At 44.2% G+C, this 27,386-nt stretch overlaps 1 protein-coding gene across 2 annotated transcripts in view; it reads right to left on the reverse strand.

The window, feature by feature from the left end:
• Positions 1-27,386, reverse strand: part of svep1 (sushi, von Willebrand factor type A, EGF and pentraxin domain containing 1) — a 115,438-nt gene that overhangs the window by 2,621 nt on the left and 85,431 nt on the right. Inside the window, exons 13-49 of one of the 2 annotated variants that reach the window (XM_085451059.1) lie at positions 25,420-25,551; positions 24,989-25,180; positions 24,410-24,531; positions 24,219-24,324; positions 23,918-24,121; positions 23,424-23,657; positions 23,153-23,314; positions 22,861-23,022; positions 22,247-22,408; positions 21,106-21,194; positions 19,496-19,592; positions 19,292-19,405; positions 18,946-19,059; positions 18,663-18,864; positions 18,264-18,421; positions 17,607-17,805; positions 17,340-17,515; positions 17,066-17,190; positions 16,832-16,961; positions 16,542-16,712; positions 15,816-15,989; positions 15,594-15,713; positions 15,333-15,509; positions 13,795-13,879; positions 13,506-13,697; positions 12,688-12,855; positions 11,513-12,185; positions 8,712-11,422; positions 7,683-7,917; positions 7,319-7,474; positions 6,779-6,842; positions 6,239-6,415; positions 5,967-6,143; positions 4,891-5,067; positions 3,573-3,743; positions 2,231-2,326; positions 1,029-1,124 (exon numbers count right to left, since the gene is read on the reverse strand). In XM_085451059.1, coding sequence (XP_085307185.1) covers positions 1,029-1,124; positions 2,231-2,326; positions 3,573-3,743; positions 4,891-5,067; positions 5,967-6,143; positions 6,239-6,415; positions 6,779-6,842; positions 7,319-7,474; positions 7,683-7,917; positions 8,712-11,422; positions 11,513-12,185; positions 12,688-12,855; positions 13,506-13,697; positions 13,795-13,879; positions 15,333-15,509; positions 15,594-15,713; positions 15,816-15,989; positions 16,542-16,712; positions 16,832-16,961; positions 17,066-17,190; positions 17,340-17,515; positions 17,607-17,805; positions 18,264-18,421; positions 18,663-18,864; positions 18,946-19,059; positions 19,292-19,405; positions 19,496-19,592; positions 21,106-21,194; positions 22,247-22,408; positions 22,861-23,022; positions 23,153-23,314; positions 23,424-23,657; positions 23,918-24,121; positions 24,219-24,324; positions 24,410-24,531; positions 24,989-25,180; positions 25,420-25,551 — 8,700 coding nt within the window. The remainder of the gene's footprint in view (positions 1-1,028; positions 1,125-2,230; positions 2,327-3,572; positions 3,744-4,890; positions 5,068-5,966; positions 6,144-6,238; positions 6,416-6,778; positions 6,843-7,318; positions 7,475-7,682; positions 7,918-8,711; positions 11,423-11,512; positions 12,186-12,687; positions 12,856-13,505; positions 13,698-13,794; positions 13,880-15,332; positions 15,510-15,593; positions 15,714-15,815; positions 15,990-16,541; positions 16,713-16,831; positions 16,962-17,065; positions 17,191-17,339; positions 17,516-17,606; positions 17,806-18,263; positions 18,422-18,662; positions 18,865-18,945; positions 19,060-19,291; positions 19,406-19,495; positions 19,593-21,105; positions 21,195-22,246; positions 22,409-22,860; positions 23,023-23,152; positions 23,315-23,423; positions 23,658-23,917; positions 24,122-24,218; positions 24,325-24,409; positions 24,532-24,988; positions 25,181-25,419; positions 25,552-27,386) is intronic. The other variant, XM_085451060.1, reaches the window with a different exon arrangement.

Here is a 27,386-nt window from a genome sequence, read left to right on the forward strand (position 1 = left end):
GAGCAATAAAGATGTTTGTCTAACAGTGCATGTGCAGGACTCGTTTCAGTGTTCAAGCTTGTGTTACTCAGGAACATTGTACATGTATGTATGATGTACGTAACACAGTCACAATAAAGTAATGTGATATTTATTATATAGCATTATTGTCACTTTGACCTTCAGATCAATCAGTTGACGTTGAAGGAAAGGTCAGAGGTCAAATGGGGTATAATATGTTTAAATCTTTACAAGCCACTTTATATATGTTGGCAATACAACAAGTTCCTAAGTTTTGAGGCTTTTTGTGATTTTTTGGCCAATAAATCAATAAGTTGATGTTGAAGAGCTCGATGGATGTCAGCCCGATTTTAATGGATTACTAACATGACCCCACTCTACACCACTACGTTTTATCAGAATTCACTCAAACTTTTTGAGCTACCGCGTTTACACACAGACTCACTCACGCAAGCACTACGAAAACCACAACTTCCTTGGTGGAGGTCATAAACTGACGTATATCCAACTGTAGGACGTTTGTTATAAAGCCTTCGTAATCATGGCAATGCTTCTTTAGTTTCCTTGTACGGCTCTTGCTAAATTTTGGTGTCTGATGGTGTTTCCGTCATTCTGAGTTGCTACGACTGCAGATATGCACGTTAAGGACGACCGTATATATGACACTAAACTGAGCTAGCACGTGACAATAAATGTCACCCTGGAGGTTTTCCAGTGAGATTATAGGAGAATGGCCTATAAGTGTGCAAAGCAGTAACAAAACAAACACACAGCCCATAATTATGCTAGTTTGTTACCAGGTATAAAATTTTCCACCACAAATACTTACAGCAGACAGATCACCAAATTAATAATAGCTTATATATAAGCAGGTTACTTATTAACAATAAATAGACAACTACAGGAGGCAGAAATCCTCTGGGCTAAGTGTTGCTAGGATGATGATGATCCTGCTGTAATGGGAACCCTGCTGAGATTTACTTGCGTACATCGTAAGCACTGAACGCTTCACTGACACATGAACTCACCGGTGTGGCAGCGCGTGCCCGACCACCCGGTGGGACACTCGCACTGGTAAGGGGCCACGCAGCGCCCTCCATTCAGGCACGGCAGGATGCAGATAGCTATTATGAAAAGGAGAGGAGAGCGTTAGGAGGCAGGTATTTAAGATCACCATGAACCTATCTCTTTGAAACCATCTCAAACATGCGGTCAGCGTGGAGCTTCAGCGTGTTGACATCATACATATAAAGTGGACAAAAAACTAGATGAAGAGGTCAAAAACTGCAGCATCACTTATACTACAAGAAATGAACTTAATGTTCTGGCTTGCATACTTTATCTAGCCCTGTAAGAGTTTAGCATGTTAGCATGGTAGCATTTGCTAACTAGCACTAACACAGTGGAGCTGAGGCTGATGGTCGGTCAGGTAGTTTTCCAGGTATCTGTTCTTAAATAATAAAATCAAAATGTCTTGATGATGTTGCTAGATGAAAGGTTAAGGGTGCTCCAAAGCTCCTCTTGCCCAACAGCTGGGTTGGGCTAAACACTGATGGTATGCAGATAGGATTTCCAAATGACTTGAAACTGATCATCAGGAGAAAATTAATGTCAGAAAAAACCTTCATGGCAATCCATCAAATAACAGCTTAGCCATTAAAGCCATTTCATCTTTATTAATCAGTATGTTTAAAAGCCTTCTGATTAATTCCAGTGTGACTGTTTCACAACGATTGTTTTGGTTTTTGGTGACTCATTGCTCTTATAAATATATATATATATATAACTTGTAGTTTAGGTGAACATGCGACAAATACCATTCTCTCTGTTTTTCAATCTTTTCCACCGTGGGACATTTTGAAAATCAGTCCACAGCCAGATTATGTTATGTAGCAGGGTTAGGTTTGGGTGATTTTTACAGGAAGTTGGCCGACAGCTGTGAGCTGCATGCAAGAATTTCTTGTGTAAGACTGTCATACATATGTTTTTTCTTGCACCACAATTTCTGTCTTATGTCTTCTGATTAAGTACTGGTATCACATAAAATGAGAGAAACATCTGGACTGTCTTGTTAAACCAGAGAGAATTCATTTTTCAGCTACAAACAGACACTTCTCTGTGCTCCAGTGTCTGCAAAAAGTTAGCCTTTGTTTGACCATAAAAGACTGAGGATCACGATCAGGGCGTGAAAAGGGAGAATTAAACATGTTTACGATTATTAAATACTTACGCTCCTCACAGAGGCGACCCATCCAACCCTCGGGGCAGGAGCAAGTGTTGGGCCGCTGACACACACCTCCGTTCTGACACTGTAGCCAGCACACCGCTTAGGGAGAGGACACACAGACACACGGACAAAGATATCAAATTAAGGTCAGAGAAATGGTTCCTGTAACACAGAGTTACTATTCTGTGAGCATATCTCACAAAGCCAGACGTGCAGCTATACAGTGAAGAAGACACTCAACAAAAATGGCCATTTAACCTCACGCACACAAACAAATGAAGTGCAAACACATCAGGACAGCAACAGTGTGTGCAGGGAGGCAGGAAAGAGCACAAACTCAGCAGCTGTTCAGGGAAGCTAAGCCTGGATCCAGCCTTTGTTTTCATATTTTATATGCAAAACATCTGAACGGTCATTTGAGTTTCACACAGGGATTCAGGGTGGAGCTCAATCAGTTTGACTGTCTGCTTTAGTATCTGTACTTGATCAACAGGAACCTGATTTCAGGCTGATATGATTGTTTTCATGTTTTTTCTTTCAAATGTGACCTTTTTTTTATTGATTTTAATAACCCTTTTCTTTATTTTATGTACAGCACTAAACAAATTTTTTTCAGAGTGACGTTTATTAAAGAGCGTAACATCGTAATTCAGTTGCAGACAGTGATGACAGATTGGTAACTATCGTGTGAATGTGATAGTGTGGTGAAGTATTTGTTTCTCATTCAAATGCAGCGCAGTCATAAAACTGCCTGCAGGTCATATCTTTGTTCTGCTTGTGCCGACTGAGAAAAGGAATTTCCCAATGTCTAAATTCCTGGATCCTGTTCAGCTGACACTCCCATCATACCACAACTGTGCGTGTGTGATTCATGTTTACTCAGAATAAAACTGTAAACTGAACTGTTTCTTAAACTCCTGAAGATGTTACGCCAAAGCTTAATCTACAGATGTTCTACATGCCCGATTTCCCTTGAAATAATTTAATTATTTAAAGGAAACCCCGTCATACAAAGGTGTTTTTCTTGTTTAAGGGTGAGGTTTTTCTTCCTGGATCCAGGCTTCTGAAAGTATTTGCACATAAACTTCAGGGCGAGCTGTCAGAGCAGAGCCTTTGGTGAAGACAAAAAACACCCCCACAAACCTGCTTCTGCCGCTTCCATAGACTGTACCCATGCAACCAGAGTGCAAGCACATACGTGTTAATGACCTTCACAGATTAAAATCTCTGTTTCGTAAGCAGCAGTAGGTAAGGGAAGAATTCAAAAGCTGAGAAGCTGCATGGCAGTAAGAGTTACAGGATAAGTCAGCTGAAGCAGGGAGTCTCCGTTTCACGTTCGCTCTACCTCTGCATGTGGGAGGCGGCGTCCAGGTGCCGTTCTCCAGACACCTGCTCCTTCCAATGCCTTCCATGGTGTAACCGCCATAACACGAGTACACCGCCACGTCCCCGAACTGGAACACCGCCCCCCGCACCACCCCGTTGGCCACATGGAGTGGGGGGCCACAGGACACCCCTATGGAACGACCCACGAGTTATTCACTGCTACCCCCGTCTACAAACACTGCTGCTTTGCCTCTTTAACGACACGTTTGCACCAATCTGACTGTAAAGTGAACCCAGACTGTAAAATTTATTGCGCTGTAACATTTCTGTCCATCCCCATATGTGAGTACAAAGTGTGCACCGCAGAGAGAAATCTGTGCTTATTAAATTAAACCCAGTGTGTTTCCTGCACCCCCCCAGTAGCCCCGGAGACAGTGATTTTCATGCAACACATCCAAATGTGTCAAACAGTTCAGTGTTGGTTTGATTTGGTAAAAGCCCCTTACTGATAATCCCCCTGAGGACAAAAATGGACTCGGATAAACATGCACGTAGGAGACAAACCCCCCAAAACAGCATGCAAACACATACAACGAGCCACAGCAACATGAGCACTGCTGTGCTGCATATTCAGGACAACTGCACATGAGAATGATCAAAGGACAATCTGACAAAGGTTGCCATAGAAGCCGCAGAGGTGCCCGTAATTAGTTCAGCACACAGGAGCCGACGCAGTGTTTGAAGCAGCCTCATTTGTTTTGATAAAAGCTCAGTGAGACAACAGAGAGACAGCGCTTCACCTGAGACATGCAAGTGTAGAGAAGCACAACAAGACAAGGGGAGCATGCGAAGATGTGCAGTGTTAAAATCACAGTGTTTCGACAAGCGAGTATAGTGACATCATTTAATCGCTGCAGTACTTGTAGAAATGTGAGTAAATCACATGATCTCACTGAAAAAAACTAAACTTAGTAGCTTTACTATGATATAACAGAAAGGTTTACATTAATGGTACAAAGGAACTAAACCTGTGTTGTTCAGAGGTAACACACAGTGACAGTAACATGAAAATTACAAGCAGTAAACTTCCTCTTTAATGAAATAATTTACGAACTTAATCATTTAGTTTCCTGCTAACAAACGTGACATACTTCGCATATTTATTCACTTTGAAAAGAGTCGTTCAAATGAAATCACGTTTTTCTGCTTTGTCACATTTATTCAATGCCACCTCACAAGCACGTGATTCCTTACAGATTAAAAAGCTGCTACAACAACTGAGGAGACTTGAGTAAACAGAAGAGATTCATCTTCTCTTTAAAAATAACAATACCTACGTTCACACACAGAGCTGATGGGGCTCCAGGTCTGGTCTGACCTGCAGGTGATGGTGCCGCTGCCTTTCACCTGCTGACCTTTGGGGCAGGTAACGCGGACCGACTGTCCAACACGAAACTCCTGCTGGACTCTGTCCCCGCTGCTGTTCCAGCCCGGAGGAGCCGGGCAAGACTTGGCTGCGAGAGACAGAAATGATGGATATGCTTTTAAAATTTGTGATGCCAGCTGATGTAGTTCGTGTATCAGCAATACAACAGTATAAGTCCTTAGTCGTTTACAGTCACGGTGTAGCACAGAAATAACATGTACTAGTAAAGACTGCGACACTGTGACAGAATGATAGATGCAGATTAAACTGAGGCATTTAAATCGTTCTACTACACAATACTAGCATAGCAATGTAACACTAGGGCCCACAAATGCTACAAAACTGTGTTGTGAATGCTACACTTCTTTACACCCCCCCCAATACATCAATAAAATCCACCACATCTACATATCTATATAACGTCACTGCACAAAAGTCTGGTTATTTTGAGACCATGGAGCAATCCTGTCACATCATCTGTTGCAGCTTAACAAACTGACAAAATGCAGCACTGGCATTATGTCATGTGTATTGCACAATAATCTGTACGTACACCAGCCATCTATGAGTGGTCAGTGGCTGCTGCACTTCTCTTTTCCACATTTGTAAACGAAATCAAAAGCTCAAGTCACTGTCATCTAATTTCTTCTATTTTTCACTATTTTCATACACCATGTTTTGTTTGTTTTCTTTTTTTGTGCCAACAGAGATAATGAATAAGTCTGAGAGACATGTATGTGGAAGTGTCAGTCATGACATAAGACTTCAAAATCAGCACATTCCAACAAACTGCAGCCAGATTACGAGGAGCTGAATGGGTGACTTCTTGTCACAGGCTGTATTGTGAAACAGATGAAGAAACTCAGTGATGTTGCAAAGAATTCTGAAAGGCCTCTGTGTTAGAAAGCGAATGATACCACAGGCTGCCACGTGGCAGGAAGTCAGAAAGCAAGCCAGTAAAGGTTCTTTCGAAAAACGTGTCCTCACGTTGGCAGGCGGGGAAAGCGGAGCTCCAGGCGTTGCCCCCTATGCACACCACCAGAGGATCTCCCACCAGGTTGTAGCCGTTGTCACACTGGAACTTCAGAGCATGCCCAGTGTTCAGGCTGAGTTCCTGCACTTTACCGTGCAGCATCTGTTTGGGGCTGATGCAGCCTCTGACCACTGACAAGACAGAAAGACCACAGGGATGTGATGTCAGACGTGTTTGATGCACAGACGTCCTTTCACTTCTTTTGCTCACTGTCTGCCCTCCATACCTTCACACGTAGGCACCGGCAGGCTCCACGTGCCATTGTCCAGACAGGTGAGCGTCTCTGGGCCGACCAGCTGCAGCCCAGGATCACACACATAGGTGACATTGTCCGGGCTGGGCTCACCCGCCGGTTGTGCATTTTGTACTGTGGGAGGAGCCCCACATGATTGCAATGAGGACGCTGTGAAGAAAAGGGTCAAAGGTGCGGTAGTGTTAAAGTACAGTATATGTATCTGCTGTAGCACATTGCAAAACATGAACTCTTTACCCCTTGAAAACCTGCTAAGTGTAAACCTTGAAACTCTTATATGAACTGAGTGGTTTCTGGCCTGCTGTCAAAACAACATCACTGCATGTCCATCAGAAGCTAGTGAGGGCTACGCTTGGATATCTGTTTGTGTGGGATATCTTTGTGTCAATAAACTTTATGGATGTTCCAAAGTTTAGTAGAGGGAAAAAAGATCACTGATTGAACATTAAGATTAAATATCCGATATTATCACAAGCATGGTGCCTCCTTGTCTGCCTCTGTGCACAAACCCACCAACACACACTGGCTGCGTGCCGCTCCACATTCGGTCTCCCTGGCAGATGTGGATGGAGTCTCCCTGTGACAAAAAGGGGAGAAGGATATTTGATGGTGTACACACAGAAATGCGTACATCCATAATATTGACTTTTTCCACTGTAGAATGAAGTAATGTTATTGTGTGAGCGTTATCAAGCCAGTCAGCGGCTTCTACTCTTCGTGTGCATTAAAAAAGGCCGTCATTGTATCGAGTGTCCAAACTGGGCAGTGCAGAGTATCAGTTTATAAAGAAGACAGTGACTCAGCTCTTTCTATTGGCTCAGTTACTGTGCACACCTATTGATTGCTGAAGAGAAGTCACATGACTTTCTGTAATCTCATTGTTAGCCATTAGTGCAGTGGGTGCATGCTGTTTAAAGGCAGAGTGTGGGAAAGCAAGAGGAACACAGGAGCTGAGTGGTCATTTGTTATGTAGTTTAGGACCAACTACATTTGTTTTTCCACATAAAGAGATGCCAGACGAAAAAAAGCAAAACTTGACTGGATGAGTTTTACCTTCATGTCAAAGCCAGGCAGACAGGAGTACATGACAAAGTCTCCATAGTTGTAGCTGTCCCCCTCTACGATACCGTGAAGAAGAGGAGCAGGCTTCTCACACATCACCATCTCACAGGAAACCGATGAGATACTTGGAGACCAGCTTCCACCGACCTTATCACACAGTTTAAAAGCAGAACAGGAAACCGCTGCGTCATCAACGTTACACGCATTCATTCTCACTTCTGTAAACCTTTGGTCATTTCACTTTATGTTCCTGGCATTCATATAATGGATTTCTGTGGTTAATTATAACTTAACAGGGAAGTCAAATTCACATTAAGAAGCTGAAAGGCAAATCTTTAACCAACATCTTTCTTACCTGACACTCTGCTAGCGCTGACCCCTGCAGGTAGAAGCCAGTAGGGCATGAGAGGGTGACGGTGCCCCCGACAGGCGTGAGCTCCTTCCCGGTGATTACCAGATGGGGGATGGAGAAGTTGGTGGGTAGCAGGCAGGGGGTGGGGCGGCACCGAACGTTGTGTTTTGACCAGGTGGCGTCGCTCTGGCAGGACAGGGAAGCTGTCTGCGTGGCTAATTCGTATCCATCATCACACCTGCAGACGCACATGATGATACACAGAGTACACTCTTTCTGTCTTGGATTTTAATCCATTCACAGAAATGGAAAGTAACACACATCCTGTTTACTGTGAGCATGAAGCCAGTTTCTCTAAGATTCAATGTAAAAATACAAATATTGGTGGCAGCCAGTGCTAAACCTTAGCCTCCTAGTAGATAGTGATTTCAAAATCCTACGTCGACTTGTTCTCCAGTTAACGTGTTCACACCACAGTGATGGTAGTACCCCATCAGCCTTTCAGGGCTGAGGCATAAAATGTTGAGAGAATTGATACGTAAGAGCATTACAGCTAAAAATCCACATATTTCTGTGATGGCAACTTTTTCGTGACTCACATCAAAACAAAACAATGAAGAAAACTGAGAAAAGTTTTGATGCTCTCCTGAGTGAACATGCATGTTTGTCACTAAATTTTAAGAGCAACTTATCAGAAAAACATACTGGTTCAATGCAACTACAACATCATCTTAGTGCATGATAATAAAACATGAATTTAATGATGATTTTAATGATTAGAAATGCATCTTTTAAGTGCACTTCAGTTATAAATGTGTTCTTTGATGAATCAGATGCAGAGTGCAGTGCTGGATGCTCTGTTACTCACTATTTGTGTATGAAAATGTGTTTTTCAGATCGAGGAGATAAATGGTTAGTTTAGTTTCACCTGATCCAGGATAAGCACTGTTCCATACACAGTATTTACATTAAACACTATGTGAGCCAGCCAACTCATTTAAGACAAGCCACTCCAATAATGACAGTATTCACCTATATGTGATCTGGTTGGGGAAGCTGAAGATATCTCCCACGACCCGAGCGTTGGCGACCTCTGGCGGTTTTCCACAGCTCACAGGCTCGCATCGTATCCTGGGTTCCCCCCATCTGCCGTCTCTTCCACAGTTGAGGTAAGCATACCCCTTTAGCTGGTAGCCAGGCCGACACCTGTATATAGCCGTATCTGGGAAGCTGGCACTGCCACCCTGCAAGACAGCATTAGGAACTGTAGGCGGGGCGGCGGTGCACCTTCCCCGGCTACACACAGGCACCCCAGGGCTCCACACTCCTCCTTTTTCGCACACAGCTTGAGAGGGACCCAGCAGCTTGTAGCCGTCGTCACACTGGAAGTGCACTCGGTCTCCGCAGGCTCGATCGTGGCCGAGAACCACTCCGAACTTAACCACAGGAAGGGTGCAAATGCAGGGCTGGCACTGAGGCACAGGGCCCACCCAGAGGCCCTGAGCGGAGCACCGCAGGATGGGATCGCCAACGACCTCGTAGCCATCGAAGCACACGTACTCCACAATGTCGTCGTAGTTGAAGCTGGAGCCGTTCACGTAGCCGTGACTGATGTCCTCAGGAGGATCGCAACTAATGATGTCACAACGGGGTGCCGGTTTGTCCCAAAGTCCATCTGACTGACAGACACGTGTAGAATCTCCGTTAAGCGTGTATCCTTCATCACATTCATACTTTATCTTGCTGCTGTAGCCAAACTCTGACCCCAACATGCGACCATTCAGTATTGGGGAGGGCTTCTCGCAGCGGGCTGGTACACAGGCAGCAGCCTTGTGGCTCCAGGTACCGTCAGCCTGGCAGATGCTTGGAGACCTTCCATTTAAGATGAACCCAGGCTGACAGCTCAGTTCTATTTTGTTATTATAGGTGAACTCTGTGCCTTTAAATGTAATATCACCGGGGATTTTAGGAGGACCACAGGACACGGGCTCACACTGTGGCTTCAGCCCGGTCCACTTTCCATCTGCCTGGCAGGCAATAGTACTGCTGCCCTTCAGGACAAACCCAGGATTACACTGAAAGTGTAATACCTCAGGATGAACAAAATCACCTCCCTGTGTTGTGCCATTATCCACAGCCCCTGGATCACCACAGGAAACAGGTTGACAAACTGGGGCATCAGTGGTCCACACTCGACCTGACACACACTGCCTCACAGACTCCCCCTTCAGCTCATATCCTTCATCACACGTATATGTGAGCGTAGTCCCGAGGGAGCCATGAGTCACATTCATCCAGCCGTGATCTGGACTAGGCGGTATTTGGCACTCCGCTGGCACACACGATGGGGCTGTCCCACTCCAGCCCCCGTCCTCCTGGCACACCAGCCTGACCTGGCTTGTGAGGTCATAGCCATGGTGGCAACGGTACTCAATCAGTGTCCCATGAAGAAAGTTCAAGTCCAGTCTTCCAGTGTCTTTAGAAGTAAATCTCCCTCCCAGCTCTGTCACTCTAACATACTCCCCAAAGTCAATGTGAGGAGGCAGCCCGCAGTCCGAGGGCACGCAGACAGGAACAGAGCTCGACCAGCCGAACTCCTCACAGGTTAGATGGTCCTGACCCACGAGTTGGAAGCCAGGAAAACAGCTGTAGAAAATAGTCACACCATAACTGTGGTCCTGGCCTTCCACAAAGCCGTTTTCAACTGGCTGAGGTGGTGTGCAGGATATCTGCACACAAGCTGGTGTCTCGATGTCCCACTCCCCACTGGCCAGGCACCTAACAGTCTTTGTGCCTTGGAGGCGGTAACCACGGTTGCAGGAGTAGGTCGCACTGTGATCAAACTGAAGTTTTGTGTAGACAACTTTTCCATTGGTTATCTGTTTAGGAACTGAGCATTCAATTGGGCGGCAAGAAGGCACCCCACCAATCCAGAGTCCCTTCTCTCCACAGAGGATGGTGGAGTTACCTACTAAGTTATATCCAGTCTTACAACTATACAGTGCTTTGCTGAGGTACATCAGTCCCTGGACATCAACAATACCATCTGAAATCTCTACAGGCTGAGGACATTCAACCGGGATGCATTCTGGGTAAGGACTGCTCCACTGCCCGTTGGCTAGACAGGACGCAGAGCCTTCTTTTCTTAAAGTAAAGCCATCTATGCACTCGTACGTCACCACAGAGCTGAATGGGAACAGGTGAGAAGACCTGGAAGGGCCACCAAACGGCACCGCAGGCGGCGGACCACAAAACACCTGCTTACACACCGGAAAGGTGTCATTCCACTCCTGTGACGGAGTGCAGCGGAGGAACCGAGCCCCCTCGAGGATGTAGCCATCCTCACAGGATAACTCCACTGTTCCTGATTCAGAGTCCAGGCCTCTTAGAACCAGGTGGTTCTCCTCCAGTGGTGGCTCTGGACACTGGACGGGCGAGCAACGCGGAGGCCTCGTCTTATCCCACCTTCCAAACTTCAAACAGGTCCAGGTAGCATCCCCGACCAGCTCGTAACCCTCATCGCAGACATACACCACTTTACGGCCCACCTGGAAGTCAGAGCCTTTGTAGTGCCCATGGACGATGTTAGGAGGAGGGTCACAGGTTAGAAGGACACAGGTTGGGGGGTCTTGGTTGGACCACTGACGGTTGGCTTGGCAAACTCGCTCCGGTCGTCCAATCAGTCTGTAGCCTGCGTTACAGGCGTACGTCACCTTGCTGTTGTAAGTGAGCCGACCTTTGACCTACAGTGGAACAAAAATGGGACATATCATGTGCTTTGTTTTTATGTTTATAAGAGGACTCTTTAAGTGCATTCAGTTTTCATGGCTAACCTGGGGGTATCCGTTCTTGAGGGATGGGGGTTGCGAGCAGGACACAGGTACACAGGTAGGCAGAGCTCCTCCCCACTCTCCATTTCCCTTGCAGGTCCTTCTCTTCTCCCCTCGAATCAAGAAGCCTTTGAAGCAGCTGTATGCCACCACGGCTCCAAAACTGTAATTTGTCCCAATCACATAGCCCTGATCAATGCTCTCAGGCTTGGAGCACCTCACCGGCACACAGCCAATATCATAGGGCGAGGGCTCCCACTCTCCTCCCATCAGGCATCTGAGTGTGGCTGTAGTGTTGAGCATGAAGCCCTCTTCACATTTATAACTCACTTCGGTGTTGCTGGCGTATTTTGGTTTGTTGACCGAATCTAAAATCGCATGTGGTAGTTCAGGTGGGCGGAGGCAGAAGTTTGCAATGCAGCGAGGCGCCTCCATGCCATCGGGTGGCACCCACACGCCCTGAGCATTACAAACCATCTTGGAGTTGTTGCCGGCTGTGTATCCGTCAGTGCAGTAGTAGTTAGCGGTGTCTCCGAAAAGCTTGTGAGTCTCATAGGGTTCAGCGTGGTCGATGGCAGGCGGGGGGCCGCAGGAGCGGGGGACGCACTGAGCCGTGCTTTCACTCCATTGGCCAGTTGATAGACATTCTCTGGTCTCTGGGCCAATCAGAGTGTATCTGCACAGGAAGGAGAGCAAAAGCAATGAGCAAAAAAACCCCAAATCATCATAATTTAGAAAAAGCATGCAAAGGTATGTCAAAGAAACTGCAAAATGCTTGGTTTGGTTTGTCTATCCTGAACCGGATTGCTCCAATGGATCAAATCTGGATCAGGGAATCTTTTTTGTAGTATTTTGAATCATATCATCAGAAATATATATCGAATAGAAATAAATAAAAAAAGAGACGTCATCTTATTGTTCTCAAGGAAATTTCAGTTTCTCTGGATCCTGTTTATGCATGCTGTGGCGGCGCTTGTCAGCCTCGATGGACTGCTCAGTTCTCATCCTTATGCACAGTTGATGTTACATTTTCATTAAATGCATGAATTCTTTGTTTTAGCTGTGCTTAAAAGCCACCATGCCACAGACAGTAAAGATCATGCAGAGGAATAAACAGGTGTGAAGTATTTAACACATTTTAAAAACAAATTGACTGAGTAGATTTCAACCACATTTACCCTTCTTTGCAGACATAGTGCACCTTGTTTCCCAGCTCAAAGTTCTCTCCCACAGTCACAGCGTTTTCCAGTAGCGGGGGCTCGCTGCACAGGACTCTCACACAGCGGGGGAAAGGCCTGCTCCACTCCCCTGTCGCCTCACAAATTACTTCCATGGAGCCCTGTGGTCTTTGTATCGACATACAACTCAGTTTAGACTCCTCTCTACATCATTTACAGTCACCTGGTATACACACCCAATTCCGAAAAAATGTAACTAAAGGCAGAATGCACAATAGATAATCTCATAAATCTCATTTTGCAATTATTTAGATTAATCAACCACAGGCCAGTAACATGACTGGGAATTATGAGCATCTTAGAGAGGCAGAGTTTCTCAGAAATGGTCAAGAAATCACTGACTGTGCAGCTTACTGTGCCATCAACAAATGCAAGTTAAAGCAAAGAAGCAGCCACACGTAAACTGAAAGTGGAAAACTGTTCGGTCATCAGAAGAATGAAAATTTTAAATGATTTTGGAAAACATGGACGCTGTGTTATCCGGACTAAAGAGTGGAGGAACATTCCAGCTTATTACCAGCACTCAGTTTAAAAGCCTGCATCTCAGATGCTACTGGAGTCTATTAATACCTTATGTTGCACATCTAGGAAGGAAGCATCAATGCTGAAAGTATTCTTTTTTAGTTTTTATTTACATCTTAAACAGCATCCCTGTTTAGGAATTGGGGTTGTACAACAAATTAAAGCTATATAAAGTATAATAAAAGTTACATTTATTCAGTGAAATTCTAATAGTACTAATGGTAATTTATCCATACCTGTATCCCTCATTGCAGGTGTATGTGACAGTGGACAGGTACGTGTTGGTGTTTAGTGTGTAGTCTGCATTTTCCACAGTCGGTGGACCCCCGCAGGTCACTGGATGGCAGGTAGGTGGCGTCCCGGTCCACCTCAGACTAGAGAGACATTGGAACTCATAGGGGACCTGAGGCTGGAAGCCCGTCTTACAGCTTAGGTAGAGACAAAACAGAGTCGGACTCACATGTTAACAAAAATCTTTCACATGTCACATGACACCCGAGGTATTGGAGAGGGTGAAGATGATACCTGAAAGTCACCTTGCTTCCATAGGTGAAGTTGTTTCCCGTCATGATGGAGTTCTCTGGAACAGTTGGTGCTGGGCAGGAGAGGGCTGCAGCGTAACATTAACGAGATGATTAGTAACCGCTAACTTTTTAAACCCATCACACTCAATTACAACTTAAATAACTAAATGCAAGTGTAGCCCACTGATGTGAGGAGCAAATATATTTCTGCGCTGAGAATCAAGTTAACAGACGCCTGTGAATCCACCCACTTAAATTAATGTCAGTTGGGCATCTGGGGCTTATCGTGCCCCCATGATGCTCATACTTTTAACTGCTATTGATGAAATTGGGATCGGCTCAAAAAAGAGACGAACAGGACGGATGTGGAACTGAAAGGCAGACAGATACATTTCTCTTATTTCTGCGTGAAACTGAAGATTCACTTTTACAGTCCTAGAGTTGCTGTTATGTGAAAAACTTGGAGATGGTAAGTAAAGTAAAGAACCTCACTGATGGCAAGATAATGTCTAGTTTAATAACCGCACTCTGAAACAATACAATACAATACAATAATAATACAACAAAACAATACAATAATATTATATTAAGCCATGAGTGTGTTTTTAATTTTCAATAAATATTTATTCAACTTTTTTTTTTCTCCCACTTGTTGCACACAAATGTGGCTTTTGCACATCTAATCGTTTCACTTTCAGTCCGACACTCAGCAGCTACAGTAACATGAATCTGCAGACGCCGAATAATTCAGTTCCTCTTCCTCTGTGATGAAGAATGTGGCTTAGTGCCAAGATGCACGTGGTTACATAGTCAGACGTCTGAGCCTGCTGCACATCGGAGAACAAAAAGGACAGCTGCGTATGTAACTGCTCCTTTACAACACCGGCCATTAGACAAAGCATTTTTTGTGCTGTATATTTGCTTGTGTATGTGTGTATGCATACACAACATACATGTCTGCATGTTTTCCTGAAGTGTAATAGTCATTTGCATGATAATAGCCAACAGCAGTGGACCTTGAATGTGTTTTATTATCCGAGAGGAGCATGCTTTCATTAGAAGCCTCTTCTTTGAAGCCATTAAAGCTGTTCAATGGATGCAGTATTTTCACTGTGTAATATATAACTGAAAAAATGCGAGTAAATGCTGATTTATGTGTTTTGCTATGTGATATCATATTCTATAGTATGTAGTTATCTCATTGTAAAGCGTGAAGCTTGTGGTTACATGCCTCTTCCAACCAAACAAGCTGCAGATTAAATCCATGCAGCAAAAAATTCAAGTGCCAATCTTTTATAACAAGGAAATCATCCAAAACTTTAGAAAGAAGCTGCAAAACTGTGAAGGTCAAACTGAGCAACCTCTAAGGATCGCAGCTGCAGAGTAAGCATCCAAAAAGCTCCATAAAATATTCATAGTTTTCCATCAGCTTAATCGGAACTGTGAAAAACAAATGCCGAGTCCACTACATCAGACGCAACTGAAATAAATCACACCATCCATTTGATCGCAATAGCATTATGTGACTCCAGCTCTCACCTCTGCAGTATGGGACAGCATCATCCCAATCTCCTGTTTCCAGGCACTGGAGCTGAGATGAGCCAATCAGCTCATAGCCGTTGTCACAGCTGAACACAACCTCGCTGCCCATCAGAAAGTTGCTCCCGTATCGGCGACCGAAGTCAGGAGTCCCAGGGTTCTCGCACTTTACTGGCTCTGAACGCACACACGAACAGCTGGGTTTATAAAAGAATGGAGGAAAACAGCTGCTTGTGTCACCTGACTACGTTGTCATATCACCTGTGCAGTTTTTGCCATCTCCAGTGTATGGGTGGATACAGGTGCAGGTGTAGGAGCCTTCTGTGTTCTGACAGCTGGCGTGATCATCACAGTCAGAGCCCAGAGCACACTCATCCACATCTGCACACACAAAAAAGGACAAATGGGTTATCTGTTAAGTTGTCAACAGAAACAGGATTTTTTATTTAAAGTGTTTGTAAAAAGTTTGAGCTGTTTGTGTACCCAAACATGCCGGCGGAGTTCCTCCCCACTTGCCGCTGTTGGTGCAATGCACTTTGGTGTCCCCCAGCAGGTAAAAGCCAGCATTGCACTCATAGACCACGGAGCTGCCGGCGTGGAAGTCTGTTCCCTGGAAGAAGCCATTTTCCAGTGGATGAGGAGGTCCACAGGACACACCTGTAAGACATGTGGTAACACTTTATAACACAGCCAACAGCCAAGGGTGTAAACTCCCATAAGATGTAAAAAGAAAAGATGAATCCACTCAGTAAAGTACAGTGTATTTATGATGTAAGATGGAGAAATGTTTTTTTTTTTTACTAAATTACCATAAAATTACAGTATACAGTATAATTTGTGTCTCCTTACATGTAAAATACCTGGAATTATTCAATATTTAAAATACCTCACACACTACTATAATTATTTGTGTATTTTCTGTAAAAGCCTGACTTATAATATAATTACATTGTAATTTTAAATAGAATACAATGAAACTGCATCTAGTTATTGGGGAATTACGCCCTTAATCATGGGCCATATTATAAAGTGTTACCAGAGACAACGAGCAGTGTCAGAGGATGTGACTGTTACATTTACATTTATAAAGACAAAAGACTGAATCTGAATTATATTTCAAATCAAAACTTGACATAACAAAGGAAATCAATTAAAACAGGTGCAAAACCATGGAAACACATGACTGAGCACTGCCTGTCTTTGTCTTACGTTCACAGCTGGGCAGGTTGTGACTCCACTCTCCTTTATTTTGGCACTGCAGCACAGGCTCCCCCACCAGGTAGAAACTGGGATCACAAGACAGCTGCACCTGTGCGCCGGGACGCACATCCACAGTGGAGACGTGGAGGTGGGGCACAGTGTTCTCCAGCTTGGGGCAGTCTGGAGAAAATGTAAAAAGCTTGAAGGCTAATACCTGCTTGTTCTCCTGCAGCACACGGTTTGTAACTGAGCTCCAATTTTGAGGTAATGCGATTTTGAAACACGTGAAGCTCTCTCACCGGCACAGAAAATGCTGTTGAGGTTTACTTTGACTCGCCCCACAACTCCACTGAGAAAGTCAGGCCAGGCGAGGACGTTTCCTCTGTGAGTCACATGAGAAGCTGGGCAGCTGCTGGCCAGGACCTTAATCTACAGTACAGCCAGAGAAGGTGGAGGTGGATGGATACGATAAATCCTTGGTCAGCCTCTATTAGTGAATATATGTGCTATTTACATCAGCTAACGTGGTTTACCTGCTGTGGTGTGAGAACACGATCCCAGATGTTGAGCTGGCTGAGGGAGCCGACGAAGGATTCGACAGGGTTGAAGCCCTCCCCCCTCTGATCCTGGTCCTGACCCAACACCAGCGCACCTCCAGCTACAGACAACAGCGAGGACCGAGGTTAACCACCAGGGTTTTTGGTTATTTACTAAATTAAATTAGCTAACGAAAAAGCTAATTATCACTGATGTTGCATATTTAATGACTTCAAAGAACATCTGTCTTGGCCGAGGATAGCACTACACCTGGGATAGTGGTGCCGACTGACAGGCCTTTGCCTCCGTCTGAGGGCTTCCCGTTGATGTAGATTCTCCAGTCTCCATCCCAGCTCCTCCAGGACACACCGATATGGTACCACTGACCGGTGTTCACCGCAGGGCAGTCCGTGATCCGCTCCTTACCGTTCACATACAGCACCCACCTGCGGCAACGCCGGAAAGAAAGAAAAAAATCGTGAAGGGAAAGTGATACTTAAAAAACGTCTGCCCCTTAAATCTCGCTGCATCACTGACCCGTTGTAGTCTATTAGAAGGAAAGCGTTATCACTGCCTTCCACAGCGTAGGACACCGGCGTGCCGTAATTAGTGGTGTCAGATGACCTCATCCAGAAGGTGCAGGTGATTTCGGTCAGCGCTGGCATCACTCCGTCCATCATCACATAACCGTGGATGCCAGACACCTCAAAGTCCAGGTTGAAGGCAGAGGACATCTCTGACAGGACAGAGAAGAAACGGTGATTTCATTTAACTTAAAAATGCAAAAAACCCATTATTTTAGTTACTGCTGATGTTTCCCAACTACATTTCTTTCTAACTCTCTTATAAAAAGCTCAAACATTATCCATAAATATTTTCAAAATATGGTGTTTTATTTGAAATTTTACAAAAATCCAAAGAAAGGAAATTTGTTATTAGTCTATTTTTTAAAACACTTTTTAAATATTTTTTTATTATAGTTGCATGAAATTCTCCATCCATCATCTTCACCACTTGTCCAGACGAAGATGCCAAAGACAAAAGGCTATCCGGGGTTAACCAATGACGACCCTTTACTCTGACAGACACAGTCAGGTGTAACTGACAGCTGAAAACATTTCACGTTAATTACATCTTTCCCTGTCCTCCTCCATCTAGAGTTGCCATGGTGATGTGCCATCTGGCCTATAGTACCTGTCTCACACCTGGTTCCGTTGAACCCAGGGAGGCAGCGGCAGGTGTAGGACCCCAGTCCATCTAAGCAGCTGGCCCCATTTACACAGGGGTTCGGATCACACTCATCCACATCCACCTCACACAGCCGGCCTCGGTAACCCTCCACACACTGACATCTGACACAGAGGAAGAAGACAAGCGTGTACAATAACTTCTTATTTGCAGTCTTTAACAATGCAGCACAATAACTTACTGCACATGAGGGGACTTTAACTTTGAAAACCGACCACATTCTGTCCGTGTCAACTTCATCACGCAGATACAAAACATCTCATCAGAAATGAGTACTCTTTCCTGCACTGTTTATTTCAAGCAGCAGATCCCATCACTCCTGCTTTCCATCTGGACGTTTATTACCTGAAACTGTTCACAGCATCCAGGCACGAGCCTCCATTCAGGCAGGGAGAGCTGTAACACTCATCAGTGTCGATCTCACAGCTGTCCCCTGAGAATCCAACGGCACAGTTACATGTGTAACCACCGGCCATGTCTTCGCACATGCCGCCGTTCAAACAGGGGTTGGACAGGCACTCGTCGATTTCCAGTTCGCAACGAGATCCTGTTGACATTTGATCATGAAGACTTATCTGATATTACACACTACATGTAACTATTATTGTTACGTCAGTTTGTGTGCAACCTGTGAAGCCCGTGGAACAGCTGCAGGCGAACTTGTTGACCTCGTCCACACACACGCCTTCATTGAGACATGGGTTGGAGTGGCACTCGTTTACCTCCGCCTCACACAAGGAGCCTGAGACACAGCAGGAGAATAAGCACAAACATGAGATACACTAATGTTGCACATAGAGTATATTATATAAATATTACAGTGTATCGATGTCATGGCTCTGTAAAATGTGCAGTCAGAAACTTGCAAGTCAAACCTAAACTTGCAAGGTCTTGAAATAATCACTGACCCTAACCTGCCAACCTTTGTTTTGAGTATTGTGCATACTGAGCTACAAACTCAAAGGTCCCTTTACCTAAAAATCCAGGCTTGCACTGACACTGGAAGTCTCCTATGCCGTCCTTACACAGGCCTCCATTTTGGCAGGGAGCAGAGTTACACTCGTCTATGTCAATCTCACACTTGGCACCTGACCGTGAAATCAGAGGGTGTATCCAGTTCTTGTAATATGTCACATGAGAATCAATCATTATCACTGATCTACTGATGGGTGATCTACCTGTGAACCCGGGCATGCAGGTGCACACATATCCTGCTCCAACCTCCTCACATGTTCCCTTGTTCTGACACGGATGCAAGAAGCACTCATGGAAAACCTGTGGGTAGAGCAGATGAAACAATGATATCAAGTCCTCTCAAATATGTTAACATTAGATGGTTATCCTAAACTCTGCACTAAATACTCTAAGAAAAAGCATGTGTGCAATTCTCAAGCAGTGAAAGGTAGATATTAGATTTTAAGGTGCAGTAATAGGAGACAGTCTCTGTTCAGCCAAATACAAAAAGAAGCTAGGTGAAATATTTACTTTTAGACATTAAAGTGTTGCCAATTCTTTCATTTATTGAAGTTTAATGAAAAGCTAACTTCATTCGGTATCAGACACTACGGTCCAGATGTTTCACTGCTGGCTTAAAACAGGAAAGTTGTGGGTTCAAACCCTCCTGAGGTCCCTGCAATTTCATGTTGTTCACACATGTGGATGTAAGAAAGGTAAAGCTTTTAGTTTTTAAGACTAGACAAGCTTTGTCGAATTAAAAATCCTACAAGGTGTTGAATAATCAGGCCCTATCTAATCTTAATGACCTCATATTACTGTATCACCCCATTAGAGCTCTTCACTCTCAGACTGTGGGCTTACGTGTGGTTTCTAGAGTACTTAAAAATTGAATGGGAGGCAGACAAACGGTTCATTCAACAGGAAACAAGTGCAAATCCATGTTTATACAAACAGGCTTTTGTTTTTTCTATGAGTACATGCAGAATCTGCAGAGCTCCAAATGAATCCTAATTGTTCAGTTACACAAAACTAGAACAAGGAATATCTTTGCAAATGAGAAAAATCAGTGTTTGCCTGATGATTGGTTAAGCAGAGGGTGAGCGTGCAAAGCAATTACTGAGCGGCTGCACAGCTCAGCTGGTGTTAGGCAGCCTGTCTCCTGTCTATCGACAATCAGACACACTGCAAAAGGTTTGCAAATAACCGCTGCCTAATTTATAAACACACAGATTGCCAACACAGTGTAATTACTCTGAGGCAATTTGTGCTGATGATAATTACACATCTGCATCTCTTTGCACTGGACTCCACTCCAATCTCTGCTGAGTGTTTGTATGCTGGTTATATTTCTTTATAAAGCACTGTCTCCTTTTACAGTTAAATCACCATCCTGCTCCAACTACATCACTTTTCCTGAGTTGCTGTTTTAAATCTATGAGGCTCTGCCTGGACTCTGAATGGAAGTAAGATCATGTGACTTTCAGTTTAAAGTGAGTCTTTGTGAACGCAGATAGCAACAGAACTGCAACAGAATTGCAATTTTTGATTATTTATTACAGTGAATCACTGAATTATAACAAATAAATTGCGTAACTTGACCTTTCAAACACTAATATATAACAGACTCAAAGTTGCTTTGAAGACAACCCCTGACTGCAATGATCGTAGACCTGGTCCTCGTCTTTAAAGCCAGATTGCAAGTTGCCTTAAATTTACACACGGTAGCAATCATTTTGTTCACACCACATTCTCCAGTCACTGTGGGACCGCCTGGTATTCAGGGCTTTTTTAATGGTAAAGAGTGGGACTTTGATAAAAAACAAAGGCAAACCTGACTGCTGGATTGGTATTCATCAATGACCTCCACCTCGGGAGCTGCAGTGACGCTCTCCTCCTTTGGAAGAAAGCTGGAGCCAAAGCCTGACCATGACACCCAGAGAAAACACAGACAGTGTAAGCAAAGACAAGTTGGAAAAACACAGCGAGGATCTTTCCCTTTGCTACCAGACTGGCAGACGTTTGACATCCAGCTGAACAAAAACTATTCTTATTCAACTCTGGCAGCGTGTCCAAACCTCTGTTCATTCCCACCCTTCAGACACAGTGTTTTTCATTTCCATTCTGCCGCCGAGAAATAAAAGCCAAATTATTTCCATTTCCCCTGATCTTGTGCAGTAATCGTGTTTCAAGTTGGACCGAGCTGTCACACCACAAATCAGACAGCACACAACTGCAGCGGTGGCAGCACGGTCTTACACAGACGCGCAGCAGTTTCTTGTATTTTTACTCTCTGCTGACTTCACTTGGCATGTTCTCCAGATGTCTAACATAAATTAATTCACATGCCAACTCAGAAAAGCAGAAATGACACTGACATATAAATCTGACGTGTGAACAGAGTCAGCATACGGCTGCCAACATCAGACTTACATCAAAACTGGAGCTAAGAGTGAGACAAACTGGGCAGCAAATTTAATTAACACATTAACAATAAACTTCATCCCTTTGACAAGCTTGTGTCGGGACCTGATTTATCCAAAAGTCACATTAACGAGTCGTGAACGGGTGTTTTAAAAGTCACATTAATGCTAATGAAATTCACAGGAGGGGTGGGGGTGGGGGGCTTCTATAATTATTAATCAATGCAAAATCTGGTCCAAATGAACTGTAGCTACCTATTAAACCTTGCTTTGTATTGTATGGGACTATAGGAGAACTGTATTACTTTGTGCATGTTGCCTCCTGCAGTTACTGTATCACACTCCAAACCTACTTAACAGTGGTGCAAGAAGTTCCAATCCCCTGCTGAGCAGAAGATTTCAATATATATAAAAAAACAACAACTTCAATCCAACCTCAATGTTTTTATCAGGTCCCAAAATAAAATATTATCAAATCAGGACTGGAGTGTTTGTATCAGAGTGTTGCGTGAATATTGCACCCAGACAAGACTAGCAGTCGTGCACACTTACTGGAACAGTGCTGTATGGTGGTGGCCCCTGTGATTGTGGTGGTCCCATAGAAGGGACAGGAGAGGCAGTAAGAGCGGCCATGTTCAGGCTGGTAGTAATCTCTGGGACAGGGGTAACAGGGAACCAGACCGGTGCGGGAGAAATGACCTGCTGAACAGGGGACTGTCCAAGAGAGCCCATAAATCGAAAGAGGGGCGCAGGAAAAAATAGAAAAAGAAACATTCGAGGATTAGAGGAGCAGGTGAAGTGGCAGGATCACCCAAAAACATTTGAAACAAGCAGCATTTGCTGGTTGGAAAACACCTAACAGCTCCAAGTCTGAAAGGTTGTAGATTATTTATGTATTTTAACTTGGAAACCTGGGAACAAAACTTTTGAGTTTCTAGATTATTCCATCCAACTTTAAAGGGCAACTATCTAATTTTTCCAAGTAGGAATTAACTTTTTTGATATAATGGGACATCAGTGCCAAATTCCAACAAATATGTTTTTGATTAGAAGCTGGGAAAATATTGGTTTTCTTCTCAGGAATGATTAGGTCTCACCAGAGTGGAAATAAATTAAGTTAGCAAGACATTAGGGTAGTGTACTTTATGCCTGTCAAACTATATCACCTCCACACTCTGTCTCGTCCACGGCTCCTCTGGTGACTGTGGAAGTCTCATCGGGACAGACCTCACACTTTCTGGCTCCAAAAGAAGGCTGGAAGTGACCCAGGGGGCATGACTCACAGATCTCCAACCCATTTCGAGAGTGACTACCAGGCTTACACTGCCCTGAAAATAAATGAATATCACCACGTCACCAGCCAAATGAAACAGAAAAAAAATCCCATATATGAAAAATAACATTTAAATCTGAGCACAAAAAGACAGACGTCTTTCTGTTCATGTGCATGTTTTGTACCTTTGCACTCAGCGATGCTGCGGGAGTGCAGGTAGGCTGTGGAGGTTCCTTCAGGACAGGACTTACACTCCAGCTGACCCTCCTGGTCCTGGTAGGAACCCAGCCAGCAACTCTCACACTCATTATATTCAAGAGAAAAGTAGGTTCCCACTGGACATTGGACTGAAAGAGCATTCACAGTTAGAGGCTAGGAAAAGCAATACCGCAATGTGCTTTCATACTGTTATGAAGGGAACCCTGAGGTTAGGTGGGTGCACCTTCCTATACTCACCACACATCCTGCCTTTGAGGACTGAGCCCGGCCTGCAGAAGAGAGACGCTCTCTTGCTTTCCAGTGATTTGGGATCTGCTATAATCATCTCTGAAGACAAGTGGAAATTGGACAGCGGCTGCTTGGACAGTGTTCTCTTCAGTCTATTGGTAAGTTGCTCCAGCATCCGCAGGAGCCTCTTCTGATTGGCCACTTCAATTGAGTCGTTCCTCGACAGGGGCAAAGGGATGCTTGCTGGGAGAATGGCCAAAGTTTAAACGACTGAAACATAGGCGTGTCTGAGAGCAAGAAAATGCTGCACTAGAAAGATTATAGACATGCTAAGCTTCAAGCTTTTTGAGCTATTGTACGTTGTTCTTCGAAAATAAATAAACACATGATTCTCGCTCTGTTTTTGCTTGTGGCAACATTAATGTGCAGCCTTTAAAAAGCTTTTGACAGTCAGCAGTAGCAGCGTAGCAACTCAGACATTTGAGATCTCTTAGACATTCTACCTGTGATGTTGAAGTAGATCTGGATCTTGTGGTCTTTAGTCGGGCCTTTGATCTTTCTGTGCCTCTTGGTGCGGTGGTGAAGTTGCATGCTGCCGTCTTGGTTCTGGGTGGGGAGCTGCCGGGTGCTTGTGGCAAAGCCAGATTCAAAGTAGGCATAGTCCTGGGAGCCCTGAGTGCCCCAGTTGTCCCCCCAACCTCCTGGTACTAAAGGGTGTAAAACAAGAAGAGAGAAGATGATCGTGAAAATGTTTAATTTAAGACATAAGTGTTATATTCGGGGATTTTTGCCAGGTAATCCTACCAATAGAAAATCCATTCTCATAGTCGTAATTGTACTCCAGACAGTGTCCCTGTGACATCACCTCCAGCTTGCAGGTGACATCGTCATTGCCACAAATTTTAGGCAGCTGTAAGACAAACCACAAAATGCAACATGTATTCAAGAGTTGGTTCACAGCTTATCCATGTGTTTGCAGAGATAGAAGTCCTCACCATGCCTCCCAGTTTGCTGTTGAACTCTCCAGTAAATGACTTGACGAGGTCCACGTCGTCACAGCGAGATGCTTTAAAGAGCATCTCGAAGGGCTTAAACCCGTTGTTGGCTATACGGTTCACTGGAGAGGACATAAAGGACACTTCAGTCAGCACTACTATGGTAAAAAAAAAAAGGTTATTTGCACTGGAGAAAACCTGTAGAGAACAGAGCGTGCACCAGTGGTATCAGATGTGACACTGATTAAGTCAAATACACAATAAAAAGGAGGGTCAGAGGTGGAGGGGGGTTGCAAAGAGGCTTGCAGCTGCTGTAGCCAGGTTAAAACAGCTTAAACAGAGCACCCTGTATGTATCTATGTATGACATATATGTATGTAGGTAAGAGGCCTGTATTTTCTTGCTGATTTTCATGGTCAAGTTAGTTGTGTTTTATTTATAGAATGTTTTGTTTTGGCGGTGGCACACTGATGTTCTCTACCTCCTAAAGAAGAAAAATTCTTCTTCTGAAACTGAAAATAAACAGTGAGGCATACAGCATGTATGTATAAACATATATATATATTCTGCCACACTAACATGAACAGTCTGGTCTGTCTGGAGAGTAGGCTGGCTCCCAGATGCCGTTGTAGGCACAGAAGTAGCTGTGGACAGCATCCTGAGTGAGGCTATAGCCGTCTTTACAGTGGAGAGTACAGTTGACTCCTTCCTCCTCTTCAGAACAGATGAACTCTCCATTCACTGGGACGTACGGCTGGTCACACGTTGTCCCTGAGCAGATACACATAATGCACTTCCATGGTTTTCTCAAGTCGGAGCTCAGTGTCTGATTACAATCATGCATGACTGCACAATGAAACTGAAAAATTCTGGCACTGCAAAAGGACACTGACACTGGTGTTTTGTTTTATTTACTATGTATTTCATTTTTAACACACAATATAAAAAAAAGAGAGAAAGGGTTCCTTGGGGTGCAGGTACGTCACTGAGATGCAGGGGTGCTCTTATACCTTGGACAGTTACTGTGAGGTTGCATGTGCGGCTGTTTCCTGCTGCATCAGTAGCGGTGTACTGCACCACAGTCTCTCCTACTGGAAACAGAGAGCCTGGACTGTGGCGACTGGTTACTGTGAGGCGACCGCCTGAAAGACAGACAGAGAGATGATTATTTCATTTCTGCTGACCCTTCCTGGTGATCTTGTTGTGAAAAAGCATAATCATATGGACTGTACAAAGAAGTAGTATTAGGTGGGTTAAAGCATCCTGTGAGTGTGAGACAGAAACTGCTGTTTTCAGAAAATGTGCCAGCTACCCAACTATTCATCAGTAAACTATAACCAAATACAAAAATAACATTTCTGTATCTGCATTTTTATGCTTGAATGATTCTCAGGTCAGGGTCAAGTGGCTTCAATATCAAAAATCTGAATTTTTTGCTACAAGGTCCGAGCTGAAAATTAGTGGAAAGCAGCCAATGTTCAAAGATCAAGAATGGTCCGAGAAACATTTAACGTTACAGACTTGTGCACATTACTGCACATTATGAAGAAGTCAATGTAAAATAACAGTTTGATGTGAGGGTTAACATGGAGCATCTTTTGGGGCTTTTAAACTGATTAAAATCAGAACATAGCGCTGCACGCAAATGTATCCATGATTTAATATTTTTGGTCTAACAGTGTTTTCTATTTTTCCCCTTTACACCTGCTGTTGGGAACTTATTTTTCCAAGTTTAAAAGTCTTCATCTCTAATCCGAAGTTACTCTGGTTTTCCTGCAGAGGGCACTCTAAGCCTTAGTTTATATTCCAGGACTAAATGAGTCACTCCTATGAACCATAGCTGTTATGTTAAACATAGGAATAATGTGTCTGGGCATCGCGTGGCAGCAGAAAAAAAAAGAATCCAGGTCTGGGAATTGAAAAGGAAACTTAAGAAAGTGACGGATAGAGCACTGGGAGAGGCTGCTGTGATGAGCGGAGTGTATGAGTGTGTTGGTGTTTAGGCTGACACACAGGTTGTGGACAAAGAACAATGAAACATCTGCACCAAGTGTGAGAGACACAGACGGGATTAAGGAGGAGGGAAAAGTGAGGGATCAACCTTTCGTTTAACTCTGATCCATCTCCTGTATTAACAGTAGCACCGCCGTTCCAACAGGGCTGACACATGTCTGGCCTGCTGGAGTCTCCCCTTATATTTAGCCCAAGTGTGTGTGTTTGTATGTGCGTGTCTCCAGAGTCATGACTATATATAGAGCTGGCATCAGGGTGTGGGCCTGGAAAAACAAAACACTGACGTCGAAGCAGCCCCAGGCTGACGTCGTGTGGACCTGAAGCAGCCGCAGTAGCCTGTTATTACAGTGTGTGTGTGTGTGTGTGTGTGTGTGTGTGTGTTTGATGGGGGTGCACCTCTGCAGGCAGGTGGGGAATGATCACTTTGGGGCTTTGGTGAGCGAGATGTTAATTTTGGCGCCTGTGTTTGGGTCTGAATTTGTGAACACACACACTCACACACACACATAATCACTGTTAGTGTTATTTATGTACAGAGTCGGTGCATTACATGAGCCCGGCTGGAGCCCGAAGAAGTCTGGTTTGTTGTCTGTCACCACCCCAGCTGTTTGGGTACAGTCGGAGCGCCAGGACAAATTCACCAGGCTCTACGGTATTTAGTCTATCTGGCAAAGCGACCTTCATACAAACTTTTATAGCATTCAGATTTGGTTGTGTATTGAGTCCTGGAGTTGCCAGTTACAGCTTTATTGCCTGTCAAAACACCCTTGAAGAACGTTTCAATGTTGAATTTATTGCTCTGTGGCCCCGTTTTAGCTTTTTAGAAACACGGCTGCAAAAAAAAGTTTGATAAAGAGCAGACTCAACGTGCCTTTTTCATTTCAGCAAGTTATTAAATCACAAATTCACAAAATACATAACATGTTGAAGATGAAGCCCTGCATTCAAATAATTCTGTCCTCTG

Source organism: Copadichromis virginalis, linkage group LG3 (assembly GCF_057382275.1).
Source record: "Copadichromis virginalis isolate Kocher_CV1m ecotype Utaka linkage group LG3, C_Virginalis_male_GT1.1, whole genome shotgun sequence".
NCBI classification, from domain to species: domain Eukaryota; kingdom Metazoa; phylum Chordata; class Actinopteri; order Cichliformes; family Cichlidae; genus Copadichromis; species Copadichromis virginalis.